The 26403-nt window shown below is 42.7% G+C and overlaps 1 protein-coding gene and 1 long non-coding RNA gene across 5 annotated transcripts in view; both read left to right on the forward strand.

Moving 5' to 3' along the window:
* Positions 1 to 25973, forward strand: part of LOC310679672 (putative oxidoreductase ZK1290.5) — a 66561-nt gene extending 40588 nt beyond the window's left edge. For 2 of the 4 annotated variants that reach the window (XM_083445241.1, XM_083445239.1), the window contains 5 exons: positions 2560 to 2651; positions 6001 to 6183; positions 7936 to 7995; positions 13272 to 13390; positions 25685 to 25973. In XM_083445241.1, the coding sequence (XP_083301367.1) occupies positions 2560 to 2651; positions 6001 to 6183; positions 7936 to 7995; positions 13272 to 13367 (431 nt within the window). In that variant the 3' untranslated portion in view covers positions 13368 to 13390; positions 25685 to 25973. The remainder of the gene's footprint in view (positions 1 to 2559; positions 2652 to 6000; positions 6184 to 7935; positions 7996 to 13271; positions 13391 to 25684) is intronic. The other 2 variants (XM_083445240.1, XM_083445238.1) reach the window with 1 other exon arrangement.
* On the forward strand, positions 2659 to 5972 carry LOC310679692. Its single transcript, XR_014512479.1, has 2 exons — positions 2659 to 3956; positions 5604 to 5972. It is a non-coding gene; the product is annotated as an uncharacterized lncRNA (long non-coding RNA).
* Positions 25974 to 26403: the final 430 nt, after the last annotated feature.

The raw sequence follows: 26403 nt of genomic DNA on the forward strand, positions 1-26403 counted from the left end.
GTATTAATATTTTATTGGAAAGTTTTCAATTTTAAAGAAATGAAGGGATACAAAGAAAAATGAAAGAAAAGAAAAAGGGAAAGGCGCAAAAATGTGTAGAGAAAGAAATAATACATGGACATGTGCGAAAAAATACCCTAACCCATACATTCTTTTCTAAAGTTGCAATTTTTATCTGAATACATATGTAACTATTAATAGCCTATTAAACATTTTGTATAAACTCATTCCAAATATTGTCATATTTATCCAAGCAAAGTCTAAGTTGGTAAGCAGTCTGTTCATAAGTTGTGAGTGATCATATTGCCAATTTATTAAACAGGATCTTATCTTAGGAGATCCTAATGGCACACACACACACACACACAGAGAGAGAGAGAGAGAGAGAGAGAGAGACTTTAACTTCATGTTTTAAAAGCTTTATAATATTTGTTATTATAGAGCGGTCATTGAAGTAAAATGTTGTTGTCTACCCTGAGCTCTCGGGGAAGTGAGCTATGTGAACTTTGGAACCAGTGGTCTGTCCCTGGCTATTCATAAAAAACATAATACTTTGTGTACTGCCTCAGATGAAAGGTCCATCCGGTTCTTTTACCCGATAAAGAGGTACTGCAAGTAAGCTCACAACTAGGGTGTGATGGAACTAGCCACCTCCTGTTTTTCATCTGAAGCTTCTGGTTAAGAGAGAGGCTTTCTCTGAACAAACCTTTTCTGGAGAACTTTCTTCTCCCAGGAAGTCTACAGTGGCAGAAGCGTGAACACCATTCAGAATTATTCAAGGGTGAACTTAACTGAAGGTTGTTGGGTAGGTTCCATACAGTGTTGGAAATTGTTTTTTAAACATCTTTTGTTGGGCTGGTAGGGTTAAGGGACCAGAACCTGCTCACTTTACCATAATGTGCCCTCTAACACAGAAATCAAAATTAGTGCATGGCTGCTTCTTAGCCAAGAACAATGCCCGGTCATTTTGATGGCTGCTCTAGAGTTATTCCTTTCTTCCGTTGTTCCCTGCCCAAGTGTTGTCTTCACAAGCCCCTTGTGCTGTGTTTGGGCTGTCTAAGTAGCTTCCATGTTTTGTTACCCATGTCTTCAATTTTCCTCCATCAATGAGCTTGACCCTTGTTCGTCAGGACTCTGGGGAAGGGAGGAAACCAGCCTTGTCTCCACTGTTCAAGGAAGCAGGATGAACCTTGTACTTTTCCATTGCAGTATTCTGTAGAATACACAGGATAACTAATCTAGCACTCCCGTGAAGCACGAGAAAATCAGTATGGCTGATAATTGCCCCATGTAATAGTTTCATTCTGAAACAAGAGTTCTGTGCAGTTTGAAAGCTTGCAACCCTTGCCAATTAAGACATGAGATGGATTCAGAGAAAAGAGATTGCCTTAAACTTTATGGACGTTATCAGTTTGCCTATGGCAGATGAAACCACTTAGGCAAAAATCGCTTTAGTTTAGCAAATTAGGGCAAATTTCCCCCTTCTTTTTAGCTGTTTCTGGGACTATTGGCACAGTTCAGTTCCATATACACACATAATTTTGTGGAAGCATGCTGAGCTGCATGCATGTAATTACGGCCCTTTGATGGCAGGCAGCGTTAGAAAATGCAAAACCCAGCTATAGATTTGTCCTCTTAATTCATGACTGCATAAGTATAGTTTCTGTGGGTTTTATTTTACTGAATGTCTTCCTTGCAGCAATAACCTAAAAGTAGTCAGAAGTCTGTTTGGATTGTTTGTCCTTGTGTTTTCTTACACCCTATTAGTCTTCTACGCATGTTCCACTTCTTTTGAGCTTTTGGCAGGCTGTTCAGAACACCATTTCCTCCTTTTCAACCTGGCAAAGTCCAATTGTTCTTTGCTTACACTACACCAGCTTTTCCCAGAATTTAGCCTGGAGCTTGAATCCACCAGGGAGCCCCCTGTGTGTTTAGATTATAAAACTGCTTCCTAAAGGGATCTTGATTGAATTGTGTCCTCAGATAATGCTGTCAAACTGCAAGTTCAGTGTTGTTCTTTTTTAAAAACTACCCTATGATGTTACTCAGAACTCTCGTTATGCATAAATTGGGGTGTGTGTAATCTTCCTCTCACTTGATGACCGTTTCATCATTCCTGAAATGTATTTATTTTTATAGCCCACCCTCTTCTGAGAGCTTGTATGTAGGTAACAACCTTTTCTTATCTCATAAGAAAGCTGACTGATGCTGAGAGGTGGTTATTTGCACAGGGCCATTCGGACACAGCCAAGCCATGCTCTACTACTTAAATTTGGGTACCGAAAGTATTCAGATTTTAAATGGTAAAGTACACACATGGTGTCAGCAATTGTCTGCCGGCTCTAGGTGTTCACTGATGGCAGGGGTTCCCTGATTGACTACAGAAATTGTATGTGGGAGTGGACCCCATTTCCATGCTTAACAGGCTGAAGCACTGTTAAACCTAACCCTCTTTTCAGTTGGGCCACTTGGTTATAATGTGTGCGCTAGGCCCCTCTCTTTTCTCCCACCATGGCAGAATGTTATAAATATGTAGCACCCGTTTTTGCTTTTGTTCAGGTTTATGCCGGTCTATTGGAGTAAGCAACTTTCTTATTGATCATTTGGAACAACTGAAGGAAGACTGCCAGGTAACCCCGCACGTTAACCAGGTGAGTATGCTATGCATAGTGGTTAGAAGGCTTTGACTAGTAAACTGGTGTTTTGGGCAGATGATGGAGAGCATGAGAGGACTTGAATCCAGCACCACACACCCAACAAAGTGAGGGCAAATCCCAAGGCAACAGCCGCTACTCAGTCTCACATTGAAGCTGTGCCTGCCCCATTCCTATATAATGGAACCCTAGGGTTGGATCAATATTCCTTGCTAGCCACGTATAGCACCTATTTTGTCCATGTACTGTACTGATTTGGGCATTAAAGGTTTGGGCAGAAACTGTACACAAAGTTCAAGTCCTTCATCCAGTGAGAGCCAGGAGACCTGAACCTCCTGACAGTCTGTTTCATTGAATACAGTGGAACCTCGGCTTAAGAACTTAATTCATTCTAGAGGTCCGTTCTTAACCTGATACTGTTTTTAACCTGAGGTACCACTAATGGGGCCTCCTGCTGCCGCCGCTGCGTGATTTCTGTTCTCATCCTGAAGCAAAGTTCTTAACCCAAGGTACTATTTCTGGGTTAGCGGAGTCTGTAACCTGAAGCGTCTGTAACCCGAGGTACCCCTGTAATTCCAAACGAGGGGTTCTGCTATAATACTATAAGAGGGGGGGAAAGCTTCTTTATCAACTTTTTACATATGATGCATAATTTTATAAAATTCTTATCCCATCCTTTCCATAATCTGCATGCATCTTAAAACACACACGCCAAGGTAGTCCAACGTACTGATTGGTTTACTTTTTCTGCACTTTTCCCCAGCATATTTCTTCCTTGTGAAATAACACACTGTTACCTCTGTGGCATTTAGCGAGTCTGAAAGCTCAACCTGGAGTATTGCTTCTTCATTCTTCCTCAGAGTCTTCAACAGTAAATACTGGGCATGTCCATAGCCTGTTCAGGTGCAAGCAGCATGGGCAAACGAGCCACCTCCATCATGTCTCTGCAAACTGTAAACATGCGGTGCTGAATGCCACAGAGAGGTCAAGAAACTTCAAAGGTTGAAGGGATGGATGTGTCTGCTGTTTGAACCTTGTCTCTTATCCAGCCCGTCATTTTTGATCACAGTCGGTTTAGGCTGACTCAGCCTAGCCTTTGAGAGCCTGGTTTTTTCAGCGTCTGGATTGAGCAGATGCCAGGCTATTGTTCCTGACTATTGTTGCTTGGAAAGACAACATGTACTAAAGATGAGAAACAGGAAGCAGTCCTTCATCCTCCTCGGGGTGGACGAAATTTTCCACATTCCCTGTGTTGATGTCATGGTGCTAAACTAAGATATCGCGTCGTCTTCTCCATCAAAAGTACGCAAAACGGTTAGGTCACTGGAAGATGTGTGACAGCTAAAGCAGCTTTTTTTCCAGAGAATTTATGTTGGGTTTGTGCACATGAAGGGGTTGTGTTTTTCTGTCCAGGAACTGTGTCATTTTTTGGATTTGCTTAATCATCCATGCTTCAATTACCGGGAGGGGTAACATCAGAATAGTTCACGTTTTATTACGTTTTGCCACAGAATGACTTCTTGCAAGAATCTTGGGTTCCTATATCAGTTGTATTCATCTCATATTCATACATATTTATTCCTTCTTCCTCTTGCCTGTCACCTCCTCCTATTCGTCAGGAGGAATTGACTGTTGATTTTGAGAAGTGGGACACCATCGTTGAGCCACTCCAACCAATAACGTTGGTTTGGATGGGGCACACAAACAGAACACGCCAGCAAAGCTCCTTGCACAGATGATTTGTGCAAGCAAGCTAACTTAAATGCCTCTTTTCTTTCTTTCTTCTGCCCACACTCCTTTTTAAATAAACTCCACATTTTCCTGACCCATGATTGTAACTAAAGGACAGGTTTCTATGTCAGCATTGATCAGGTAAACTGTGACACCTGTCTCCCAGTCTATGAAAGTGTAAACTTTTATATTCTGCTCTAATCCCTAACAACACTTGGGTTGCATAGTCATAACCACCAGTGGAGATTTCACCATATCTATTCATTTAAAAGTGTGTGTGTGCATGCATACACACTAATCACAAGCCTAATTAAGATTAATGAGAAATCAAGGACCATATTCCATATTGTCCCTTTCCTTTCCTTTCCTTTCCTTTCCTTTCCTTTCCTTTCCTTTTTTCTTTCTTTCTTTTTAGGTTATGACCAGCTTCCCTAGTGGGACCATTTTTGGCCTCAGCATCCAACAGCCTTTTTTTGCCCAATTCCCCATCCCTTCTAAAACTTTCTATGTTCATGCTCCAGGTACTCTTTCTTCTTCCACCCCTCTCCTTCACTTCTCCCCCTTTGACTGTTTAAGTTCCTTGGACCTGACCTTTTTTGTTTGCTTTATACCATAAAGTTTACAGAATATTGGCTAGATTAATGTCACTGTGTAACCAGTCCATATATGTCAGGAGGGAAGAGACACGTATGCTCTGTCTAAAATATATATACTTAAGTACTAGATAAGTTGCTAGATAAGAAACTTCAAGTAAGAATTTTAAAAAATACAAATTTAAATTAATGGGATTTTCCATTTTAAGGATACCTCAGCCGTGTTGTGTGTGTTGTTTAAGAAAGCCTATGTTTCCCCAAGTTGTCCCTCAGGTAGGATTTATTAATGTGCTACTGCTGCACCTTGGGGGGGGGGGGGATACCTTCCCGTAACCCTCTGTTTAGATTTATGCACAACCAACTAACCTAATGGAAGATTTTGATGAAAGCCTTGCAAATGAGGTCAAATTTGATCATATGGGTTGGGTGAATACTTGCCAGGCTATTCTGCAAGACTCATCTCCACACAGACCATGTGCTGAGATCATTTCATGATGGTAGAAGAGCAACTGTGTGAATTTGCTCTACAAAGAGGTGGAATTGTACAACTGAGGTGAAGGCAAGTACTTGTATAGTGGCATTTTGGGGATAGGCAGGTCATGTATGGCTGTGCTGTTCTTTTCAGTTTCTTATTCATAGGAACGTGGGAGAGGAGGAGGAGGAGGAGGAGAAAGAGGCAATGATCTTGCATGATTGCTGTCTTGGGACAGAGTTCTAATGCACCCAGCAAACTGCTTCAAACATTACTACAAAGAGTTGGTGCATCTCTGTAACTTCCAAGGATGTTGGCAGCCAGCGTACAAATTTTCCAGAGTACCATGTTTCCACCCAAGGGACTTTTTCCTGGCATTTTGAAGGGAAGAGAAAATATCAATATCAATTTCTTCTTTCCTCTTTTTTTTTTTAAACTGATAGCACTCTGCCAAATAAGAAGTAACACTTCAGTCGCTTGACCTTTGAGTTGTGATAGATTAAAAGCTGGCGATGGTTTTAACTGCAAAGTTTCTTCTCTTTTATAAAAGGTTGAATACCACCCTTTCCATCGGCCTCAAGAATTAGTGGATTACTGCCAAAGCAGGAATATTGTTTTCGAAGGCTACTGCCCACTTGCTAAAGGTGAAGCCCTTAGTCATCCAGACGTCATTCAGCTTGCAAAGAAATATGGCAGAACTCCTGCACAAATATGTATATGCTGGAGCATACAGGTAAGTTCTAAAGTTGCCAGCATTCTTGGTCCCGTCCAGGAGGAATCCGAATAGATATTGGGGGAAGGGGCTGAAGTCACACATGATGTTGTGTGTGACACCCAGATGTGACATGTGATGTTTGTGCGTTGTGTTGCAGCTTGGCTTCGGTTTCCAGTGGCTCCTCCACCTTTTCCTCCATCCCCTGCTGCTGTCACAGGCTGGGGACCACTTCCTCTCCATGGCAGGAAGAGGAGGAGCCACCAGGTTCCTGGCTCATGTGATAGCATCATGTACACTGCAGTGTTCCCCAACCTTGGGCCTCCAGCTGTTTTTGGACTACAACTCCCATCATCCCTCGCTAGCAAGGATGATGGGAATTGTAGTCCAAAAACAGCTGGAGGCCCAAGGTTGGGGAACACTAATGTACAGCATCACACCTGGACAAACATTGAGGGGGCCTAGCCCCCTGCTAACAAATATTGGGGGGTGCTCAAAGGGGTTCGGCTCCTAGGAGCCAGCGTCCCTGAACGCATCTCTATTTTAAAAAAATGTCTGTAATAATAATAGTAACAACAATAACAGCAACAACAACAATTTATTATTTATATGCTGCCCATCTGGCTGGGTTTCCCCAGCCACTCTGGGCAGCTTCCAATAAAACACTAAAATACAATAACCTATTAAACATTAATTTATTTCCTGCCCACCCACATAAAACATGCCCAGTAATAGTAGACATACCTCGTGTGTCTCTTAGTGCCTTCAGTGCTAGGAGTACACCAATGTTTCAAGGTTATTCGGTGGCTATTTAAAGTAATTGGCTTGAAGTCTAGACCATTGTTGGGTAGAGAGATTGAAAGATACCTCTTCCCTGGGACTAAGTTTAGCTTCGCTGTTCCTGCCAGCGTTACACAAGCAGTCTGTTAGTGGAAGAGATCCAAAGACTGAGCATCCTCTTCTTCTGTCAATGTAGAACTACGGCGGCTGAAATACTGACCTGCAAGAAGGAGAGTGCTGTGTGGATTAATTCTTTGTCAATGCCACTGTGCCCAAACTTGACCTGCAGAGCTGTGTTTGATGAGTGCATGGTTCCTCCCTTGGATAGATATACTTTCAAGTCATTTCAGTATAAGTGTTTTATAGAAAGACTTCTAATATTGTTATATTAGGACCCAAAAGCGACTGCAGACATCTTGCTAAAGGAGGTATTTTGGCCTAGTGCAAGCTTCCTCAACCTTGGCCCTCCAGATGTTTTTGGCCTACAACTCCCATGTTCCCTAGCTGCTAGACCAGTGGTCAGGGATGATGGGTATTGTAGTCTCAAAACATATGGAGGGCCGAGGTTGAGGAAGCCTGGCCTAGCGCTTCCAAACAGCAGGTGAAGGGAGTAAACCTGTATGTGGGCTTTACCACGAAGGATAGGGGTTTACAGGGTTCATAGGAAACTAGCACATCAGGGAGAAGAGTAGACTAAAATACTTCTCCCTGACACCTAGTTTCCATGTGCAGGAGTTTTTATATGGAAGAGCTTTCAGTCATTAGAATTCCCCACCTGGTACATTCCAGACACATGCTTATCATCTCAACTAAGCTGAATTGTTTCAGGTTAACTTAACATTTATAAAGAGATGATTCACTGACAACTTCCACTAATGAGACACATTGACTTGGGTGAGATAGTTCTAATTCATTCTCCCACTCCCTCTTTCCGTTTTCTTTTTAAGAATAGAACTTTAGGAATATATAAATTGTTTTTATTTTTCATTCTAGAATGGCATTGTCACTATTCCAAAGTCTACAAAACCAGAGAGGGTCCTGGAAAACTGTCAGGTAAGAGCAGATTGCCTTGTGCCAGATGTACATGAATTATTGTACTTTGGACATAACTTTTCATTATTTTACACTCCTCTTCTGCCATGGGATGCGGGTGGCATTGTGGGTTAAACCACAGAGCCTAGGACTTGCCAATCAGAAGGTTGGCGGTTCGAATCCCCGCAACGTGGTGAGCTCCTGTTCCTCAATCCCTGCTCCTGACAACCTAGCAGTTCAAAAGCACGTCAAAGTGCAAGTAGATAAATAGGTACCGCTCTGGCGGGAAGGTAAACGGCGTTTCTGTGCGCTGCTCTGGTTCACCAGAAGCGGCTTAGTCATGTTGTACACCGGCCCTCTCGGCCAATAAAGCGTAATGAGCGCCGCAACCCCAGAGTCGGCCACGACTGGACCTAATGGTCAGGGGTCCCTTTACCTTCCGCCATGCCATGTCTATTAACATAAGATGGATTATTTGGGAATAACATGAGAATGAACCAGAACTTTAGCAAGCACACGTGTAAGGAAACAATGAGAAGTTAAGAAGCTATTGATTGATCCGAAACATCACAATCCCAGTGACAAAACATTGAGAAAATGGTAAGGAGCCAGGTGACGTAGGCACCTCCATGAGAAGAACAAAAGTGTAATTGCTGCATTATTTAAAGAAATGTATTATAGCGTATTAAGGGCATCATGTGCTAAAAGAGGAAATAAATCCTGCAGCAATTCCCAGTTAAACCTAGACTAAACTAAATTTGAAACAGATAAAGCTAAAGTTGTATATTTTAAAATGAGGTGGGCTAAAATGAAGATTTAGCCTTATAACCTAAACATACTTCCACTTGCTAAAACTCAAAGTTCCTTATAGAGGGGATATCTCTCCTCTTTTCACTAGGCAGAAAAAAGGAGGAATTCGAATTTGATTGTAAAAATCGTGATTTTAGTAACATTTCTAAAGTATTAGATACCTCTTTATTATTGCTTCTGCTTGCTCCACTTCATGTTGTCAATTACCACTATGAGAGATTGTTCTCTTTGTCTGTTTCTGGGTAGAACACAAGAAAAAAAGTTTGGCTTAGGAGTAGAATGAAGCTTAGCTTCTTGGGAGACCAAAGTATAGAAAATATTTAACACTCAAGTGTAGATTTAGAAGGGGACAGTTCCCCTGCAGTTAAGGAGATTAAGGGCAATTATGTTTGCAATATGGGTGGGGTGGGAAGCAGAGTGAACCAGATCAGAATGTGGGGGGTGGGGGCTTAAGACCCTTGTACCCTTAACATTGCTTCCGGACAGTACATGTATTGAGGAGGTTTTTTTGCATAACGTTTGTGGACAGGATATATACTGTTTATTGAGCGGTCATTCTGATTTGTTTGTGGGTGTCAGATGTTAGTGGTGGTTGCTTGTGAGTAACCAGACAGGACTCCGACCTGTCTTTAACAGGTTTTATTTTGGTGCAAAACTATTTACAGTGCAGAGCCACAAGTTCATGTCTGCCTCAATCGCTAGCAGAATCCGGGAGTGGTCGTTCCCGGGTCCTCCCCCAACATAAGAGCTTAGTCACCCCCAGCCTTTTCCTTCCTTCTTTGCGTTTTACACCTCTGCGCAAGGTGGGCTTGGCAAGGAGCGGTGCCGAGGCTCCCAGCAGCATCCTCTAGCCCTTTCCCCTCCTTTGCCCTGGAGGTGTGGCTTTCCCCACCCTCAGTCTGGCAAGGTGTGGCACAGGGACTCCCAGCATCCTCCTCTGGTCCCTTCCCCTCTTCCCCACTGGAGGTGTGGCTTTCCCCACCGCAGGAAGAGGAACTGCTTCTAAGATCTTCAGAGGTTCCCTGTATCCCAACTGCCCCTCTGCCTCCCTTCCCTGTTCCAATGGCAGTCCCCTGACAGTGGGGGAGTTTTATCCCATACTTTCTAGTGCATTTCCCCATCACTTTCCTTACTGCAAAAAGTCTGGAATTTTTTGAAGGGAGAGGAAGTGGGTTTGTTGTGCAAGAGTTTCGCACCCACTTTAATGGCACAGCCTGAATTTGCCAGTATGCAATTTAATCCCACTCACAAAATATGGCAGTCTGGAAGGTCCCTATGTGTTGTTGAATTGTGCAATGAACGGAAAGCTGTTTTGGATGTCCAAAATGGTTTCATTTAATATCTAAAGACAGAACTTAGTGTGCACACATATGCACAAAAATGAGGTTAAGTTGAAAGCAAGCTAAAAGGGACATTCAAGAGACAATTGTCTATAAGGCAATTGGAGGTTATTTAATAGCAGAAGTGCAGATATAACGATGAACACAAATTGGAAAGATACAAACAAGTCCAAGAGAATGCAAGTGTGATTGGTGAGCAAAGTCAAGGAGGTTATAAAAAGCAAGAAGGCTTCCTTTAAAAAGTAGAAGTCTTGGCCAAGTTAGAAAAATAAAAAGGGGCACCAGCTCTGGCAAAACAAATGTCAGTTGGTGATAAGGAAATTGGAGAGCACCTTGCTAAAAACACTGACACAAGCAACACATTTCTTTAAATATATCAGAAGCAGGAAATCAGCAAGAGAGAGGCGGTTGGTTTCTTTGATGACAACGATTCGAAAGGGTTATTAAAAGAGGATAGGAAGATTGCAAGAAAGCGCAAAACTTATTTAACATTAGTTTTCAGCATGGGAGATGTTGGGCAGATACTTGCTCCTGAACCACTTTTTCAGGAAAGGTTTTTGAAGAACTAAGGCTGCAGTTTGCTGCACACTTACTTGGTAATGAGCTCCACTGTACACAGTGAGGCAGAGGATCACTCACGCAAGACTGTTAGATGGCTTTAAAAGGGGTTTAGCAAATGCATGTAAGTCTTATCGCGACCTTAGGGTGAAAGCTGGGAAATAGCTGGATAGATAGATAAGTAAGTAGATAAAATTATCCTTGATAGTTAAATGGAACCTCTGCATTCATAGACCAGTTGCTATCGTTCAATTGAGGGAGAAGTCATGACATTTATTTGCATCAGCGTTTCCCAAACTTGGGTCTCCAGCTGGTTTTGAACTACAGTTCCCATCATCCTTGACCAGGGGAGGTGGGAGTTGTAGATCAATAACATCTGCAGATCCAAATTTGGGAAACCCTGATTTACACGCTAGAAAATGTATATTCCACCCTTTCCAATGCATTTTGCATCACACAGGGCAGCTAACAGTGACTGAACCAATAAAATCATACAATCAGCATAAGAGCCGAAACAGATAAGATAAAGGCAAGTGCAGCAGATAAAAGCAACTAAAATTAGGGTTTGTTAAGGCCATGCTACACTGAATAGGAAGCAATTAGAAGGAGAAGGCGCAAGGAGGGTTCTGATTAGCTTGTCAGTTCACACTTGGCAACCGGGCATTGCAGTTGTGTTTTTAAGCGTTTCAGTCGATAATGCAGTTTACCTGTATAGAGAAGCTTTTTAATGTGTGATGTTTTATTATGTTTTTATATATGTTGGAAGCCACCCAGAGTGGCTGGGGCAACCCAGTCAGATGGGCGGCGTACAAATAATAAAATTATTGTTGCTATTATTATTTAAGTGCCCCCCACCAAGGAAAATCAGCACAAATGAGGTGGTGGGGAGGCAACACAGAAAGCATGGGCTGGCAAAATATGCCATGAACATTTTGCCATGAACAGTCCCACAGTTATTCCAGTTGGTCTTCACCAGTTAAAACAGCGAACCAGTGCTTTAGTTAACTAAGCTACCAGTTTGAATAAATAAATGCTTGCAATCCCGTCCTTTTAAAAACTTTGCTAAAAACACACACCTCAGGTAGTCCTGGGGAAGAAGGGATTTATTGCTTCTGAGACAGCCAAGGGAAGAGAAGGGCTTGCTCAGTATATGCCGGGTGCGCAGCGTAACAGTTGCACATCTAATGCTGCCGTCTCTGCCTTTATCCATGCACACAGGCTTACAGGAATTCCCAGTTCAGGGAACCAAGCGATGGAAAGGGGAGGCAGGCAAGGAAATGGCCTTTGACCGTATGACATGCGCCGCCTGTGATCGAACTTCGTAAACTCTAGGAAAGAGTCCCTTCCTTACAGCCTGTGTCTATCCTCCCCCAGGAGCCATTCTAGCAGTTCTACGTGCCAACCGGGGTGTTCCAGGAACTAAACCTGTGCTTCTCAGAAAGCATGTTTACAAGGAGGCATAGCTCTTTGTCTGGCTAGGAGAAGGGATTTTTTAAAAAAACCTCCCAGCCAGGGAATCCCCTTTCTCCCAGAAGCTCTGAGTCTCATCAACATTCTGTGTATATTATGTCATCACTGTGTTTCCCCAATGAACACTGGCTTCATTAAGTAGTCTTAATAGTGTAAGACTTGTTATTTCGTTGTGGTTTTCTTTCCCAAGTTCTCCTTCACTTGGTGTTTTGACCCACATTTCTCCCAAAGTCGTTAATGGTGATTTACAGGGGTGTGGGGAGAGAGGAACAGAAGGTATTCATGGGTATCCCTTGGTTTTGGAACTGACCGTGGAATTGTAGCTGTAGATGAGACTTCAGGGTCCAACCACATTGCTTTCAGGGGTAGCTGTGGAATTGTCTCCCACAAGAGTCAGCGATGGCTGTTAACTTGGGTGGCCTTAAAAGAGGATTAGATAAATTCATGGCGGATAAGGCTTCCATCGGCTACTCATTCTGATGGCGCACTGGCTTCTCCAAAGGCATCTGTTTGGCCACTTGAGAGCAGAATGCAGGACCAAATGTGTCCTGCAGCCTCTTTTTAAGTTCCTACATTATGTTCATGCTCAGTTTATGTTGCACCGAGAGTGGGGGAAGTTGGGAACAAGCAGTGATAGACGAGAAATGGCTTAGTACAGGAATATCCAAAGTCCGTTTCAGGGGCCCAATCGATTTAATCCAGCCTCTTTGGTGGCATATGTCCTGGGATAAAATCCTAAGAAAAGCTCAACAACTTTGTGGTAAACCTAAACTCTAAGAAAAGCTCAACAACTTCAATCCTAAAAAAAATCAGCAACTTTGGTCGGCTCTCACACATGTTCACTTCATCAAATCTGGCCCTCTTTGAAAGAAGTTTGGGCACCCCTGGCTTAGTAAAACAGTCTAAATAGATCAAATGTGAGCCTAGACACATCATAGAAAGGAAGTCAAGTATTTTCCAAATTAAGTAGAGCTATGACATTCTAACTATCTGGTTGTAGATACAAACTCTTGAGCCAAAATTCTGATTCAGGATGCCGGTGTGTTTTTAAGAAGCAGGCAGTTGGTTTTTATTGTTGCCTTGTATGTGTTCCACTAACCACATATACATTCCCCTTAGGTCTTTGACTTTTCCCTAGCAGAAGATGATGTTGCAATTCTGAATGGAATGCATGATGGGAGACATGTCTCCTGGGATCCAACCCCAGTTGTTTAGATGCCAAGGCTTGGATTGTTGTTGTAAGTTTCATAGTATCTGAAGGGACAATGCTGCTTTTGTAATGTATTCTCATGCAGTAATGCAAAATGAAATGAAATATTGCCTTGATATAATCTGTTTGGGTGTGGTAATATGTAGCTTAATACAGAGAAGGTAGAATTTACACTTTTCTCCGCCAAGCCCTTACAGTTTGACATCATCACTCTTCAGCCTTCCCAACAAGTTGATACTTCTTTTTTCTGCCCCACAACGCCATGTCATTTTTGTATCTAGGAATTTTTTTTTTTTAAATGTAATAATAATGGGTGGTATTCAACTAAGTTTGAGTATAGACTTTACAGTCATGGGCCTAATTTAAAGGTAAAGGTAAAGGGACCCCTGACCATTAGGTTCAGTCGTGGCCGACTCTGGGGTTGCAGCGCTCATCTCACTTTACTGGCCAAGGGAGCCGGTGTACACCTTCCAGGTCATGTGGCAAACCAGAGCAGCGCACAGAAACACTGTTTAGCTTCCCATGGGAGCGGTACCTATTTATCTACTTGCACTTTGACGTGCTTTTGAACTGCTAGGTTGGCAGGAGCAGGGACCGAACAACGGGAGCTCACCCCGTGGCGGGGATTCGAACCGCCGACCTTCTGATCAGCAAGTCCTAGGCTCTGTGGTTTAACCCACAGCGCCACCCGTGTCCCTTGGGCCTATTTAGTCATGTTCTTTTCCGTCAACGGGTCTGTTCCAAGTAAAACCTGACGCAAAAAGCCCCTCCACTATTTCCTAAGAAACAGCCCTCGGGCATGAAGCATTCCTTAGATCCCTCTCATCCTTTCCATGCATGCCAGCACAGGATGTGCTCCAGAACTCCAGTAAGAAGCGCCCCATTCCTTCAGACTGGAAGTCATCCTTGACACCAGTGGGGACTAAAATTTCAGCATTTGCAAGCATCGGCAGAGAAACAGCCTCAGATCCGTAGATTCTGCAAAAAGAGGAGGGCAGCTGCTATTTTGAATTCTCTAGTTCATTCTGCTTGGTTCTTCTGCACTCAAGCAACCCCAGAAAGTTGTGCCTGTCTTGCCAAGGCCATCCAACATCTTATGGCAATAATAAGTACCATAGAGCTAGTATCTGCTCTTTGGTCATCTTTGTTTCCCCCCAAGTCAAGAGACACCAGAGCAAATTTTTATGCAAATAGGTGTGAACGAGTTCTAAAGAAAAATACCTTCAGTATAGAGAATCTGTAATAGATCTAGATGAGCCTGATCTGGGGAGATTTTCTATCTTCGATAGAGGCATGCCTGCATTATCACTTTCTGAGGCTCAGCTGTGGGAATGAAGACTATCCCCATGGGGTCGTGCCATTCTTCCTCCAGGGTCTTCATGAAGATTCTGGTAGTCGTGATAACCCATCTCCAGATAGTAGAGAACAATATTCAGCACCCCAACCTCAACTCAGGGTCTTCAGGATGTGATGCTCATGCTTCAGGGGATGCAGAAACAAAGATTAAGGGATAGGAAGTGGGTATCACCTTCACCTGATGGCTCCAATGTCCTTGGTAAATCTGATCAATCAGTTCTACAGTATTAGGAGACTGGGTTAGCTGCTGGTAGTGCCAAATCTACTTCACCAGGACTCTTTTCTTCATCCTCAGCCACAGCTATTCCTCTTGACTGTATGGAGGTTGATAGGCAGATCTTGATAGCCATGAAATGCCCCTCAGGGTGAACTCCATTGATTTAGCCTTGATTGATTTAGCATTGATTGATTGATTTAGTCAGTCTTCCACTGCTCCTGCTTACAACAGCTCCTGCTTAGATGTTTTGATTCTTGGGTTTGTTTCAGCTTCACTACAAGTTAATTTAGTTTTCATCTAGGTTGGATTTCGGGGTAAACATGATGTTATACACTTGACATTGGAACCTAGTATTAAAACTTGCATTAATGTATGTGTAGTGTATGTTTTAGACAGAGCCTCTGCCCATTGAATTATCAGCCTGGCATTAGGTATGCAGTCATGCTTGTCTGATATTTTCAGAGTTCCTGTGTCTAGAAGTGTATGGAAAGTCTGACTGTGATTTATATTGTTTTAGGACTTCCTGCAGCAGTTTTCCCACTGCTGTGCTGTTTTAGCCGTATCACAGAACAAAAGCTCCTTGCTTTTTTATCATCCCAGCTTGTAGCGAGCTGGTATTGTTGTTTGTCCCTGAAGTTTTGTTGCTAACACTTTGAGCGGAGACAAAGTTTCTCCCCTTGATTACAACTCCTGAGGGAGATTCTGAAAACATTTTGAAGGGATGCCTTAAGGCCCACACCCTAAATTACATTTGATCATGTTTTTCAGAGACACTTTTCCTATGGGTTCCGTTGGTCCATCTCTCACTTCCAGTAAAGTTTGGGCTTTTTCACATGCTATGTGACTGCAAACTAAGGTTTGACTCTGAAGTGTGGACTTAAGAGCAAAATAAAAAAAATCCTTCCATTAGCACCTTAGAGACCAACTTAAGTTTGTTATTGGTATGAGCTTAGTTGGTCTCTAAGGTGCTACTGGAAGGAATTTTTTTATTTTGTTTCGACTACGGCAGACCAACACTGCTACCTACCTGTACTTAAGAGCAGATCACAATGAGTGATTATGCTAAAATTACTTGCAAACATCCGTGCATTGCAGATTTTCAGATGTATACCTAAGAAGTTTAGTTTGTGAAGAGGTTTATTATTATTATTACTATTTTGTTGGAAAGCAGGAGCTACTTATATTTTTTGCTGGTGTGTTTTCTATGGCAACCTTGATGCTTCCTACAATAAACAAAGACAATGTGCAGGGCAGATCCCTGAATGGCTGATGTGAACCGTGGGACTCTGACCACATCTCCCCAGTATATTCACCAGGGAGTATATGCATTTCCTTCATACTTAGACATGGGTGGTGCTGTGATCTAAACCACTCAGCCTCTTGGGCTTGCTGATTGGAAGGTCGATGGTTCGAATCCCTGGGACGGGGTGAGCTGTTGCTCTGTCCCAGCTCCTGCCAACCTAGCAGTTCGAAAGCACGCCAGTGCAAGTAGATCAATAGGTATCGCTGCTGCGGGAAGGTAAACAGTGTTTCTGTGCACTCTGGTTTCCGTCACAGTGTCCCGTTGCACCAGAAGCGGTTTAGTCATGCCGACCACGTGACCTGGAAAGCTGTCTGTAGACAAAAGCTGGCCTGAAAGCCAGACGAGCACCGCAACCCCATAGTCGCCTTTGACTGAACCGTCCAGGGGTCCTTTACCTTTTACCTTTATCATACTTAGAAGCTTATCTGCCCCTAAAATCTTGTTCTCGTGGTGGAGGAGAAGATGGTCATGTGCTCCCCCAAATCCTTTTTGCATGATTCAGTGGTACCTCAGGTTACAGACGCTTCAGGTTACAGACACTTCAGGTTACAGACTCTGCTAACCCAGAAACAGTACCTCAGGTTAAGAACTTTGCTTCAGGATGAGAACAGAAATCGTGCTCCGGCAGCGCGGCAGCAGCAGGAGGCCCCATTAGCTAAAGTGGTGCTTCAGGTTAAGAACAGTTTCAGGTTAAGAATGGACCACCGGAACAAATTAAGTACTCAACCCGAGGTACCACTGTACATGTTGCAGGTGCTCCACATGGAAGCCTGTGCATGACGGCATGAAGGGTGGAAATTTCCTGATGATGGGCCCTCCACCTCCTTTTCCTCTTTCTTATGGGAGAAGATTCATCTGACACTCTCTCTCTCTCTCTCTCTCTCACACACACACACACACACACACACACATACTGTGTGCTACACATTACATTTTTGTGCTTTAGGCAAGATGTGCAAATGTGGCCACACAGCCATCACAGAATTGGGGTTTTTAAGCCAGGGTAGGTCTCTTAAATGGGCATTTGTATTTCCTGTAGGACTTACCAGTGCAGCTACAGCAAAAGTGCGGAAGCTTCTCTTAGCTACACCTGAGTATTTCTGCATTATTATTATTTTTGCAGGGCAAGCCTGAGCTGGCTGGAGATTAGATCCAGCTAACCATTTGACCTAATGTTCTAACCTTAAAAAGCTGATTTGTTGACAGTGGGGAAGGTGTAATGGCAGGTGCGACCAGCACATGGAAATTGTGTGAAAGCACACTTCCTTTCAAAGAACAGTTACTGAAAGTAACAGTTATGTTTTGTGATTTCTCCCCCACCCCAAAGCTTTTCACCACCATTGCTGCTCCTGGCAACTATTTGTTTGACTTCCTTACAGCGCAGAGGAAGGGCAACTCTTGAGTAAAGCTACCTAAAGCAAGAAAAAATGAGACCCAGCCTTCTCTAGTGCAACTGACAGCTCGATCAGTTGTTGCATTTAGAATGTGCCGCAGGAGTGTGAAGGTTTAAGCATTTATACATGGGAAAGTTAGCTGTGCAAAGTGCTTCCTTCTCAGTCCTTAAGCAGCACATGGCAGTTATTGGATCACAAAGGTTAAAGAGAGGGCACACAAACTTGGGACGTTAGTGCAAAATGGCACTGCTCATTAGCAAAAGTAAGGATGGTGCTTCTGCTGCAGCTGTACAAGTTAGCGCCGCAGGTTCAGCAGATCCCTAGAAATAGGGTGCTGGACAAAAACCATGAGGATCCCTGAGGATCTGAAGACTTGCTATACCACAATGCGCAAAGCACAGCACAGGTGCAGATCCCAACTTGGCCCACAGCGCCTTCCTTGCAGACATAATGTGTTACACTTATCAAGAAAGCCTCCTCCCAGCACCGCAGGAACGGAATGCTATTTTCTCGTATAAACTGGGAGTCTTCCTGTGTTCTGCTTGCTGTAGCTTTCCATTAACTGGTAGAGAATTTTTCTCGAGCTTTCTGGCATGCTGCTGAATTTAGAAAACAAGGAAAAGGCTGCTCTCGGTTCTTTTGACCAGGAAATAAATTTGGCCTATGAAGTTCCATATTGCTTGATAAACAGTTTTGAAAAGAAGTAAATTTTTGCCTTCGGAGATGGTTTCGGCACGTTTTCATAGAGCTGGGGCGAAAGAACGCCTAAAAAGTTTTACCGCTTAGCCCACAGGATAGCATCTATTACTTTGCTTCAGCATAGACTTATTATACTTCTACAGACTTTCAAAGATTGACAGAGGTGTGCTCAATTGGTCTCAAATATATTAGAGCATTTACAAGTGTTTTTGTTACTAAATCATGTCTATTATGCAATAAGAATTACAGTGCTATCTAGTCTACTGGCCTGCGTGTTGCTTGTATTGTTTGTTGGGGCGAAAGAACACGCTTTTATCAGCATATCTCAAGGCCTGGCTTTTCTAATAGTATTATTTATAAATGACATTTACACCCTACCTACCCTCCCAGCAAGCTAAAGGTGGTGTGCAAGGTTCTCCCTCTCTTCTGCTTTATCCTCAAAACGACACTGTCAGGCATATTAGACTGAGAGACAGTGACGGGCGCAAGGTCAACCCGCAAACTTCTCCATTTCAGTTCGCCACCTGGCAAATAAAGTAATCTTGACACAACCTCACAGGGCAGGTGCTGGCTAAAGTTGCCAACTCTCCCGCCCCCCCCCCCCCCACTCTGCCCCACTGGACCCATTCTTGGGCTAGACGCCCATTCACAAATTAGGTTAAATCTTTTCCAGGTATGCTCAGTGTACTGAAACATTTGACCTGCTGAACGTATCCTGTTAAATGAAAGGGAGCAGAAAGGAAAGAAGGAAAGAGAAGTTGGCAACCTTAGAACTCCAGGTGAAACTCGGAAAATTAGAATATCGTGGAAAAGTTCATTTATTTCAGTAATTCAACTTAAAAGGTGTAACTAATATATGAGATAGTCTCATGACATGCAAAGCGAGATATGTCAAGCCTTTATTTGTTATAATTGTGATGATCATGGCGTACAGCTGATGGAAACCCCAAATTAACAATCTCAGAAAATTAGAATATTAAATGAAATCAGCAAAACAAGGATTGCAAATAGAGCAGTATTGAACCTCTGAGAAGTAGAAGCATGCATATGTACTCAGTATTTGGTTTGGGCCCCTTTTGCATCAATTACTGACTCAGTGCAGCGTGGCATGGATGCTATCAGCCTGTGGCACTGCTGAGGTGTTATGGAAGACCAGGATGCTTCAATAGCAGCCTTCAGCTCTTCTGCATTGCTCGGTCTCACGTCTCTCATCTTTCTCTTGGCAATGCCCCATAGATTCTCTATGGGGTTCAGGTCAGGCAAGTTTGCTGGCCAATCAAGCACAGTAGTCCCATGGGCATTGAACCAGGTTTTGGTACTTTTAGCAGTGTGGTCAGGTGCCAAAGTCCTGCTGGAAAATGAAGTCAGCATCCCCATAAAGCTCATCTGCGGAAGGAAGCATGAAGTGCTCCAAAATCTCCTGGTAGATGGCTGCGTTGACCCTGGACTTAATGAAGCACAGTGGACCAACACCAGCTGATGCCATGGCTCCCCAAATCAACACAGACTGTGGAAACTTCACACTGGACTTCAAGCATCTGGCATTCTGTGCCTCCCCATTCTTCCTCCAGACTCTGGGTCCTTGGTTTCCAAATGAGATGCAAAAGCTGCTCTCATCAGAAAAGAGATTTGGGGATCCATGTCATCAGCTGTTCCTAGCCTGCCGAAATGTTCACAAGAGCGTGATTGTACATGCCTACTTATGTTAGTCATTTGTGGCTTAGCAATGGTCTGTTGTGGGAGGGCAGAGCCAGCTCTTTCCCAACTTAGAGAACACCCCTGTGCGATTTACCTGCAAACAGTTGATCACGCTACCAGGCTAATGGATCTTTGTAAGCTGAGCCGGTATAAATGATGATCATAAATAAGACTAATAAATAGCAGCAGCAATAAAGCAGCTTGACTATTGATTGATTGATTTATCTATGTCTCGAGTGACCTGAAAGTGGTGTTTTAAAAAGAAAGAGGAAGAAAGAGCTTCTCAGTTATGTTAGGAGTGTCAGATGGTGCCGCTGTTCAAATTTCAATACCACTCGTGCATGTCCTTTTTTGTATTAGAAACAGAAACATTTGACCAAAAGAAATTGTTTCGAAAGACAATTCGGAGTGTGTGAAGCACAAATGGAGCCCCACCTCGTGTTTCCTCTTAATACAATACCCAAGAGTGTATCCCTCAGTGCCAGAGATAATTAAGAAATGCACTGTACCTATTTAAAACAAATATAACATTCCTAATTTCCTTCTTTGGGCACTTAGTAACTTTCCTCTGTTACTTCCCCATGCATCTGTCAACTGTTTGCTGATTTTTATCATGAAGCAGATTAATACTATAATTCTGTGCATGCCTACTTGCAAACAAGTCCCATTGGACTAAGCTAGAGTGTCACAGCCTAGAAATGTTAATATCAGTAAAACAAATGGGGCTGACATTTGAATCATAAGTTCGTAGGATGGGACCCCAAAGTTGTTTTCACAAACGCAAATGGTGCTATTGAAGTTTCCCACTTCAATAGAATTAAAGAAGTGCTTTTGATAGGAACATACATTTCAATTTAAAAATGCCTTTTGCAGTCGTCATTTATTCTGTGATCAATATTCAAGAGTGATGCACTTTAAACAGTATTTTTAAAGCTTCTTTTAATGTTCCAAAAAGGCAGTGGGATGGGAAGGCTTCTCATTGTGCATTTGGGTCTTGCCCAGTGGATAGAAATGTACATTTACCCACAGGTTTCCATTATCCCAATGTGCATCCTTTCACAGGGGATGCATTTATGAGTCAAGATCTAGAAGCACACAAAACACTCATGCTTCTTTCACTCTTTATCTGAAACATCCCGGCAGAACATATTTGGGGATGTTTGGTGTAATCTAGGTGCTGTTCTGCACCTGTTATATATTTTCCTGGCCCTTCCTCCAAAGGAGACCAGGGCGGCGTGCATACAATCCAGCCTTGCAACAGAATAAACTACTACAAACACTCTCGCAAAAACTGCAGTAAAACAACAGGAACCTCTCAGCTAGCAGAAATGATAAAGACATCAGTCCCAATCGCCCTTTCCCAAACAGGCTTGGACAGACAAGTGTGTGCTTCAACTGGTGGAGGGCAGGGAGGGAGAAAACCAATGAGACCGACAGACACAGCTCAATGGGGAGGGATTTCCATAGCTGAGGGGCCACCACAGAGAAGACCCTAGCCTGTGTCCCTGCCAATCAGGCAGGATCACAAGCAGAGCCTCCCCTGGAGATGTTAAAGGCAGAGTTGGCTGGTCTTCCCATCTTCTCTGACCACTTGCTATGCTGGCCGGGGCTGATGGGAGTTGGAGTCCAACCCACCATGTGGTTGGGTTATGGGCTGTCACTGTCTGTGATGGCAGAATTAGACACATTTTTTGAAAGAAGGAAGGGTGGGAGAGAGTTGCTGCCACTAAGTCTGGATTTCAGGGGACCATTTTTGCTATGCACTCTTATTGCAAGTTCAAGTCAGAAATTTCCCCATGAGAACTTTCAGCTCAGATTTATTTTTCCCCACCGAATGCAAGTTATTGTGGGGCACCCCCTGAATAAATAAATTACTTTTGAGAGCCAGCCTAGCATGACTTTATGATACTAAGTTTGGCACTCTAGATAGCTTAGGTTTTGCTCATCTGGAAACTGTAGGCAGTCCACTGCACTCAGTCACAACTTTTACTTAGGACAGGAGTGAAATTGAGAGTTATTGCTGCAGATAAGCAAAAATCAGCTTTCAGGGGGAAATCCCACTTAGCTTGGGTCCTCACACCTGGGCAGAAGTCCCGATAATCTGAACACTTTTAAGCCACAACATAGCATCTTTTGCTAGACCGCTCTGATGATCAGTGGGGGAATGGAAATGGCTGTGAAATAATAAAGAAAAGAGGAAAGATCAACAACGAGAAAAGTCAAAAGGGAAGGGTGAGGCTGATGCCTGCCCAGCTACAGAGTTTCCTGTCTGATTTTTCTGAGGGTAGACTGTTTAATCTCCACTTTTTGTTCAGTCTTTTTTTCTTCTTCTCTGCAGCTTGCTTATTATATGACTGAAAAGCAGCTCAGACCCTCCAGTTGAGAAATGCCAATGGTGGTTGTAAAATGCACACATAAGGCATTTCTGACCAAGCTGTACATTTGATTGCAGAGAACTGAAGCTGCTACGGCTCCTTTCCTTGCCCACAACTTAAGCTAGAAGATAATTATGTCACCGCTCTATAGGCAGTAAGCAGGCTGCAGAAATTATAAGTTCAGAAGCCTCGGAGTCAAAATATATGTACTATGGGCCTGATATACTGTAGTAAACACCAGCCTGTTTCCCTTTAAAGTGGTACAACAGGGTGACGTGAGCTCTGCCTTTTCAAAGCTCTGTTCTTGGATGAAAGTTCCCTTGCCGAAGTAAACAAGGCTTGCGAGTTGTCAGATCTCTTCTGTATGTTTGATATTGGTGGAGTAAAAGATGCTTCTTTTAAATGCCCTGCGGGAGTTAAACAGTTTACTCTTTATGACTCCAACAAAGACTTCCAATTTGGGAAGCCAATGTCTGATTACTGAGCACACTTCTCAGGCTTCTATGAAATTCTGCACCTGTGTGAGAGAATGAATTTGCTGGCATAACTTTGCCATGAGATCCTGTTAAATTTCCCTTGAAAGCTTGCTTTAGCCGTCTCTATATGACTGCAGTTTCTCTGCTTTCTTCACCACATAATACCCAAAGTTGGCATTCAGCATACATCAAAGTATACGACATACCACTCCCATTGTTCCTACTTCCCAAAGTTCCAGTAACCTCTCAGTGGAAAATATATAAAGGATGGTATTCATGGCATTTGTTCTGTCAGCACAAGCACTTCTGATTTCACCCAGAAAACTCATCCGTTTTAGTTCTCCTCCCCCTGCTCCAGACAAAAGAAAAGCAGAGGCATCTTTAAAGGTGCCTATCACGAAAGCTCGCAGACCTGCTTGTCTGCAGTTTGGCAGGTTTCTCTCATGTCTGCAATTTTCAGACCAATTGCCCACAAAACACCTTGAGAGATTAAGTGATTTCTATTTTACCTACCCCAAACCTGTAACGGCTCCCCTTGCAGGAGAACTACTGCAGCTATCCTCCTCAGGTTTTACAGGATTCATACTTCCAAAAGGGTGATCTTGTCTACAAATTTCATCCAGTTCTACCCCAAAATAAAGTTTTAAGATGTTTCCTTAATAGAAAATAAAACCTTAAAGGTTTCCAGCAGAAAGGACTTTGGAGCTATTTGTAGTTTAACAGGCTTTATCTACTCTGGAGAAGCTAATATACCTGCAAATTTCATCCACTTCTGTGGTACATTATATAATATAAATCACAAGATGCTGTGTGTTCTGATTCTCTCGAGGTAGGGCACATTGATTCTATTATCAAAAAGGCGGCTCAGTCACAAAGGGCTTGGGAGATATCAAAGAAGCTCACGTTTGGACAATAATGCAATTCTAAGTTGAGGGAATTCTACTATAAACTTCGCCCCTATTTTCATTCTACAGCTGAAGGATCATTTTATCTGTTTCTTCCATGCATCTTTTTCCCATGATGGAGCAGCTCTTTGGGATTTTTCTTCTACTATTTCCCCATGTTGCTTTGCAGAGTCGATAGTTTCTTAGCTTATTCAGGTTATTTCTCAGTTGATTCATCTGAATATTTGCAGGGGGTTGGACTCGATGACCCTTGAGGTCCCTTCCAACTCTACAATTCTGTGATTTTGTTTGTGAAGCCCTGCTTTCCATCCTTTGGATCAGTGACCACTTCTATCCAACTGGAGACAAATTTCATCCATGCATGCCTGAATCTAAGGATTGATATTTGTATTGCTATCTAAGCATATTCCTCTGGCACCAGCTACTATGTTAGCTTTGGCGGTGGGGGTGCTGCCAAAAACTGCTAACATATGAATTGAGTTCTAGTTAGCTATTTGGGTGGAATTGCATATGCCTAAGAAGCTTTGTAAGAAAAAACTTAGTTCTTCTGCAGTGTCCAGTGTTGTGTGTGATGCAAACTTAAGGGAACAGTTTGTGCACTGATCGGTCTGAGGTCGACACATACTGCATTGTTCCTGCTTCTGGAGAGAGAATTCCTCAGGTTCTCACTCCCAGTGAATGAAAGCATAATGAGACTTTTGAAGAGGCATAAGTGTTGGAGAACACTTATGAATTCACCCAGGCACCTTAGGAGCACAGTTACATCCCTCCCTATGCATCTGTTGGATTTAGAGAAGGTAATAACTCCACCTGACAGTATTCCTTTGCAAAAGGAAAGCATCAACTTGTGCTGGTCCAAGTAAAAAAAAAAAGGGGGGGGGGATTGGGAATGGTTTCAAATTTGTTTCCAAATAATGACCTTCACAAACTGAAACATGATTAAGCTCTGACAGTGCCTATGCTAAAATGAAATGGACTTTTAAAGTTAGTAGTATGTATGTATGTATGTATGTATGTATGTATGTATGTATGTATCATCTATCTATCTATCTATCTATCTATCTATATCTATAATGTATGTATGTTGGGTCATTTGGCCTATAGGCATTCAAGGTTACTACAAACAAGCTGGATACAGACTATTGTTTTTAAGTGAATTGGAAGTGATTTGAGAAGTGTTTTGCTAATCCCATGTCATTTCCATACAGTTATTCCAGCCAATTTTTTTCTCTCTTGGTCAGATTTGCTTTGCTGGTTTTTGAAACCATGCAGATCCTGTTAGCCTAAGTAGCAGTAGATTGTATAAAACAGGACTTCTTTTCTTCTTTTTCTTTGGCGATCACTCGTAGCCAAGTAAAATTGTCTTCCATGAACACAGCCTTAACAGAGAGTCCATAAGTGACTGTAGAGGCTAATTCTGGATCCACATGTCCTTCTACAGTGGGGACATACGGTATTTATATGTGTTTATACTACATTTTTAAAGATTTGCCTTGAGAGTGTCTATAAACCTCTTTTGTTGACCACCAGCATTATGCTTTCCATTCTTAAGTTGGGAATAGAGTAGTTGCTTTGGAAAACGATAATTAGGCATCCGAACATCATGACCAGTCCAATGAAGTTGATGTTGAAGAATCATTGCTTCGACACCGGTGATCTTTGCTTCTTCCAGTACACTGGCATTAGTTTGCCTGTCTTCCCAAGTGATGCCGAAATCCAGCATTCCCTGAGCTCTGCGAGTGCAGCATTCTCCCAATTGAAGTGCAGTGTATTTGAGGACCAGGCCATTTGCAGGGAAACCAAAAGAGGACTACGGTTGAGTTTGCTATGGTTGCATTAGCAGCATACCAAGAGTATTATAACTTTACAGGCTAACATTTGACATCTTTTTCTTTTCAGGTCTTTGACTTTAGTCTGAAAAAAGAAGATATGGAATTTTTAAACTCCATGAATATTGACAGAAAACTGATTCACCTTACCTACCCATTATGGAAAGGATAATCTTAAAACATTGCAATGGCTCAAACCATGAAGATATCAGAACTACACAGATCTGTCTTGCTATAAATTTATTTTAGACAGCCCAATATACCCGTCTTCCTACCTCATTAAAATACCTTTCGGGAAATCATGAGTCATTCTTCATCCCAACTAAATCAAAATAAAATGATATTATAGAAGACAGCAACAGCCTTGTGATTCTTGCCACGTGCGAGGCAAACGGGATTTGCCATTGGATGCTAGTGGAAATGAGCTGGTCTGGTTAATTTAATGAAATGCCCACATACAGTTTTGCATGAAAGCCACTAAATCAGTTTAGAACCAGATGCTCCTATTAGATCATCACAGTCTCGTTTTACTGGCAATAAAGATCTTTAAACAAGTAGTAGTCCTTGCTTCATGAAAGCTCTTTTAATTCAAACTTCTTATAAGCAACAGATCCTTCACTTAGTTAAGGTGCAGACAAGGAGGCAGCATTAAGATCAGCCTCACTCTGCCTGCATTGGCTAAAGACCAGTGGTTCCCAAAGGTCTAGGGGTGGGATTACTGGAAGAGTACATATCTTAAAAAGGTAAAGGGACCCCTGACCATTAGTACCAGTCATGACCGACTCTGAG

Source organism: Podarcis tiliguerta (genome assembly GCF_965153285.1).
Source record: "Podarcis tiliguerta genome assembly, chromosome: 6".
In the NCBI taxonomy this organism is placed as follows: domain Eukaryota; kingdom Metazoa; phylum Chordata; class Lepidosauria; order Squamata; family Lacertidae; genus Podarcis; species Podarcis tiliguerta.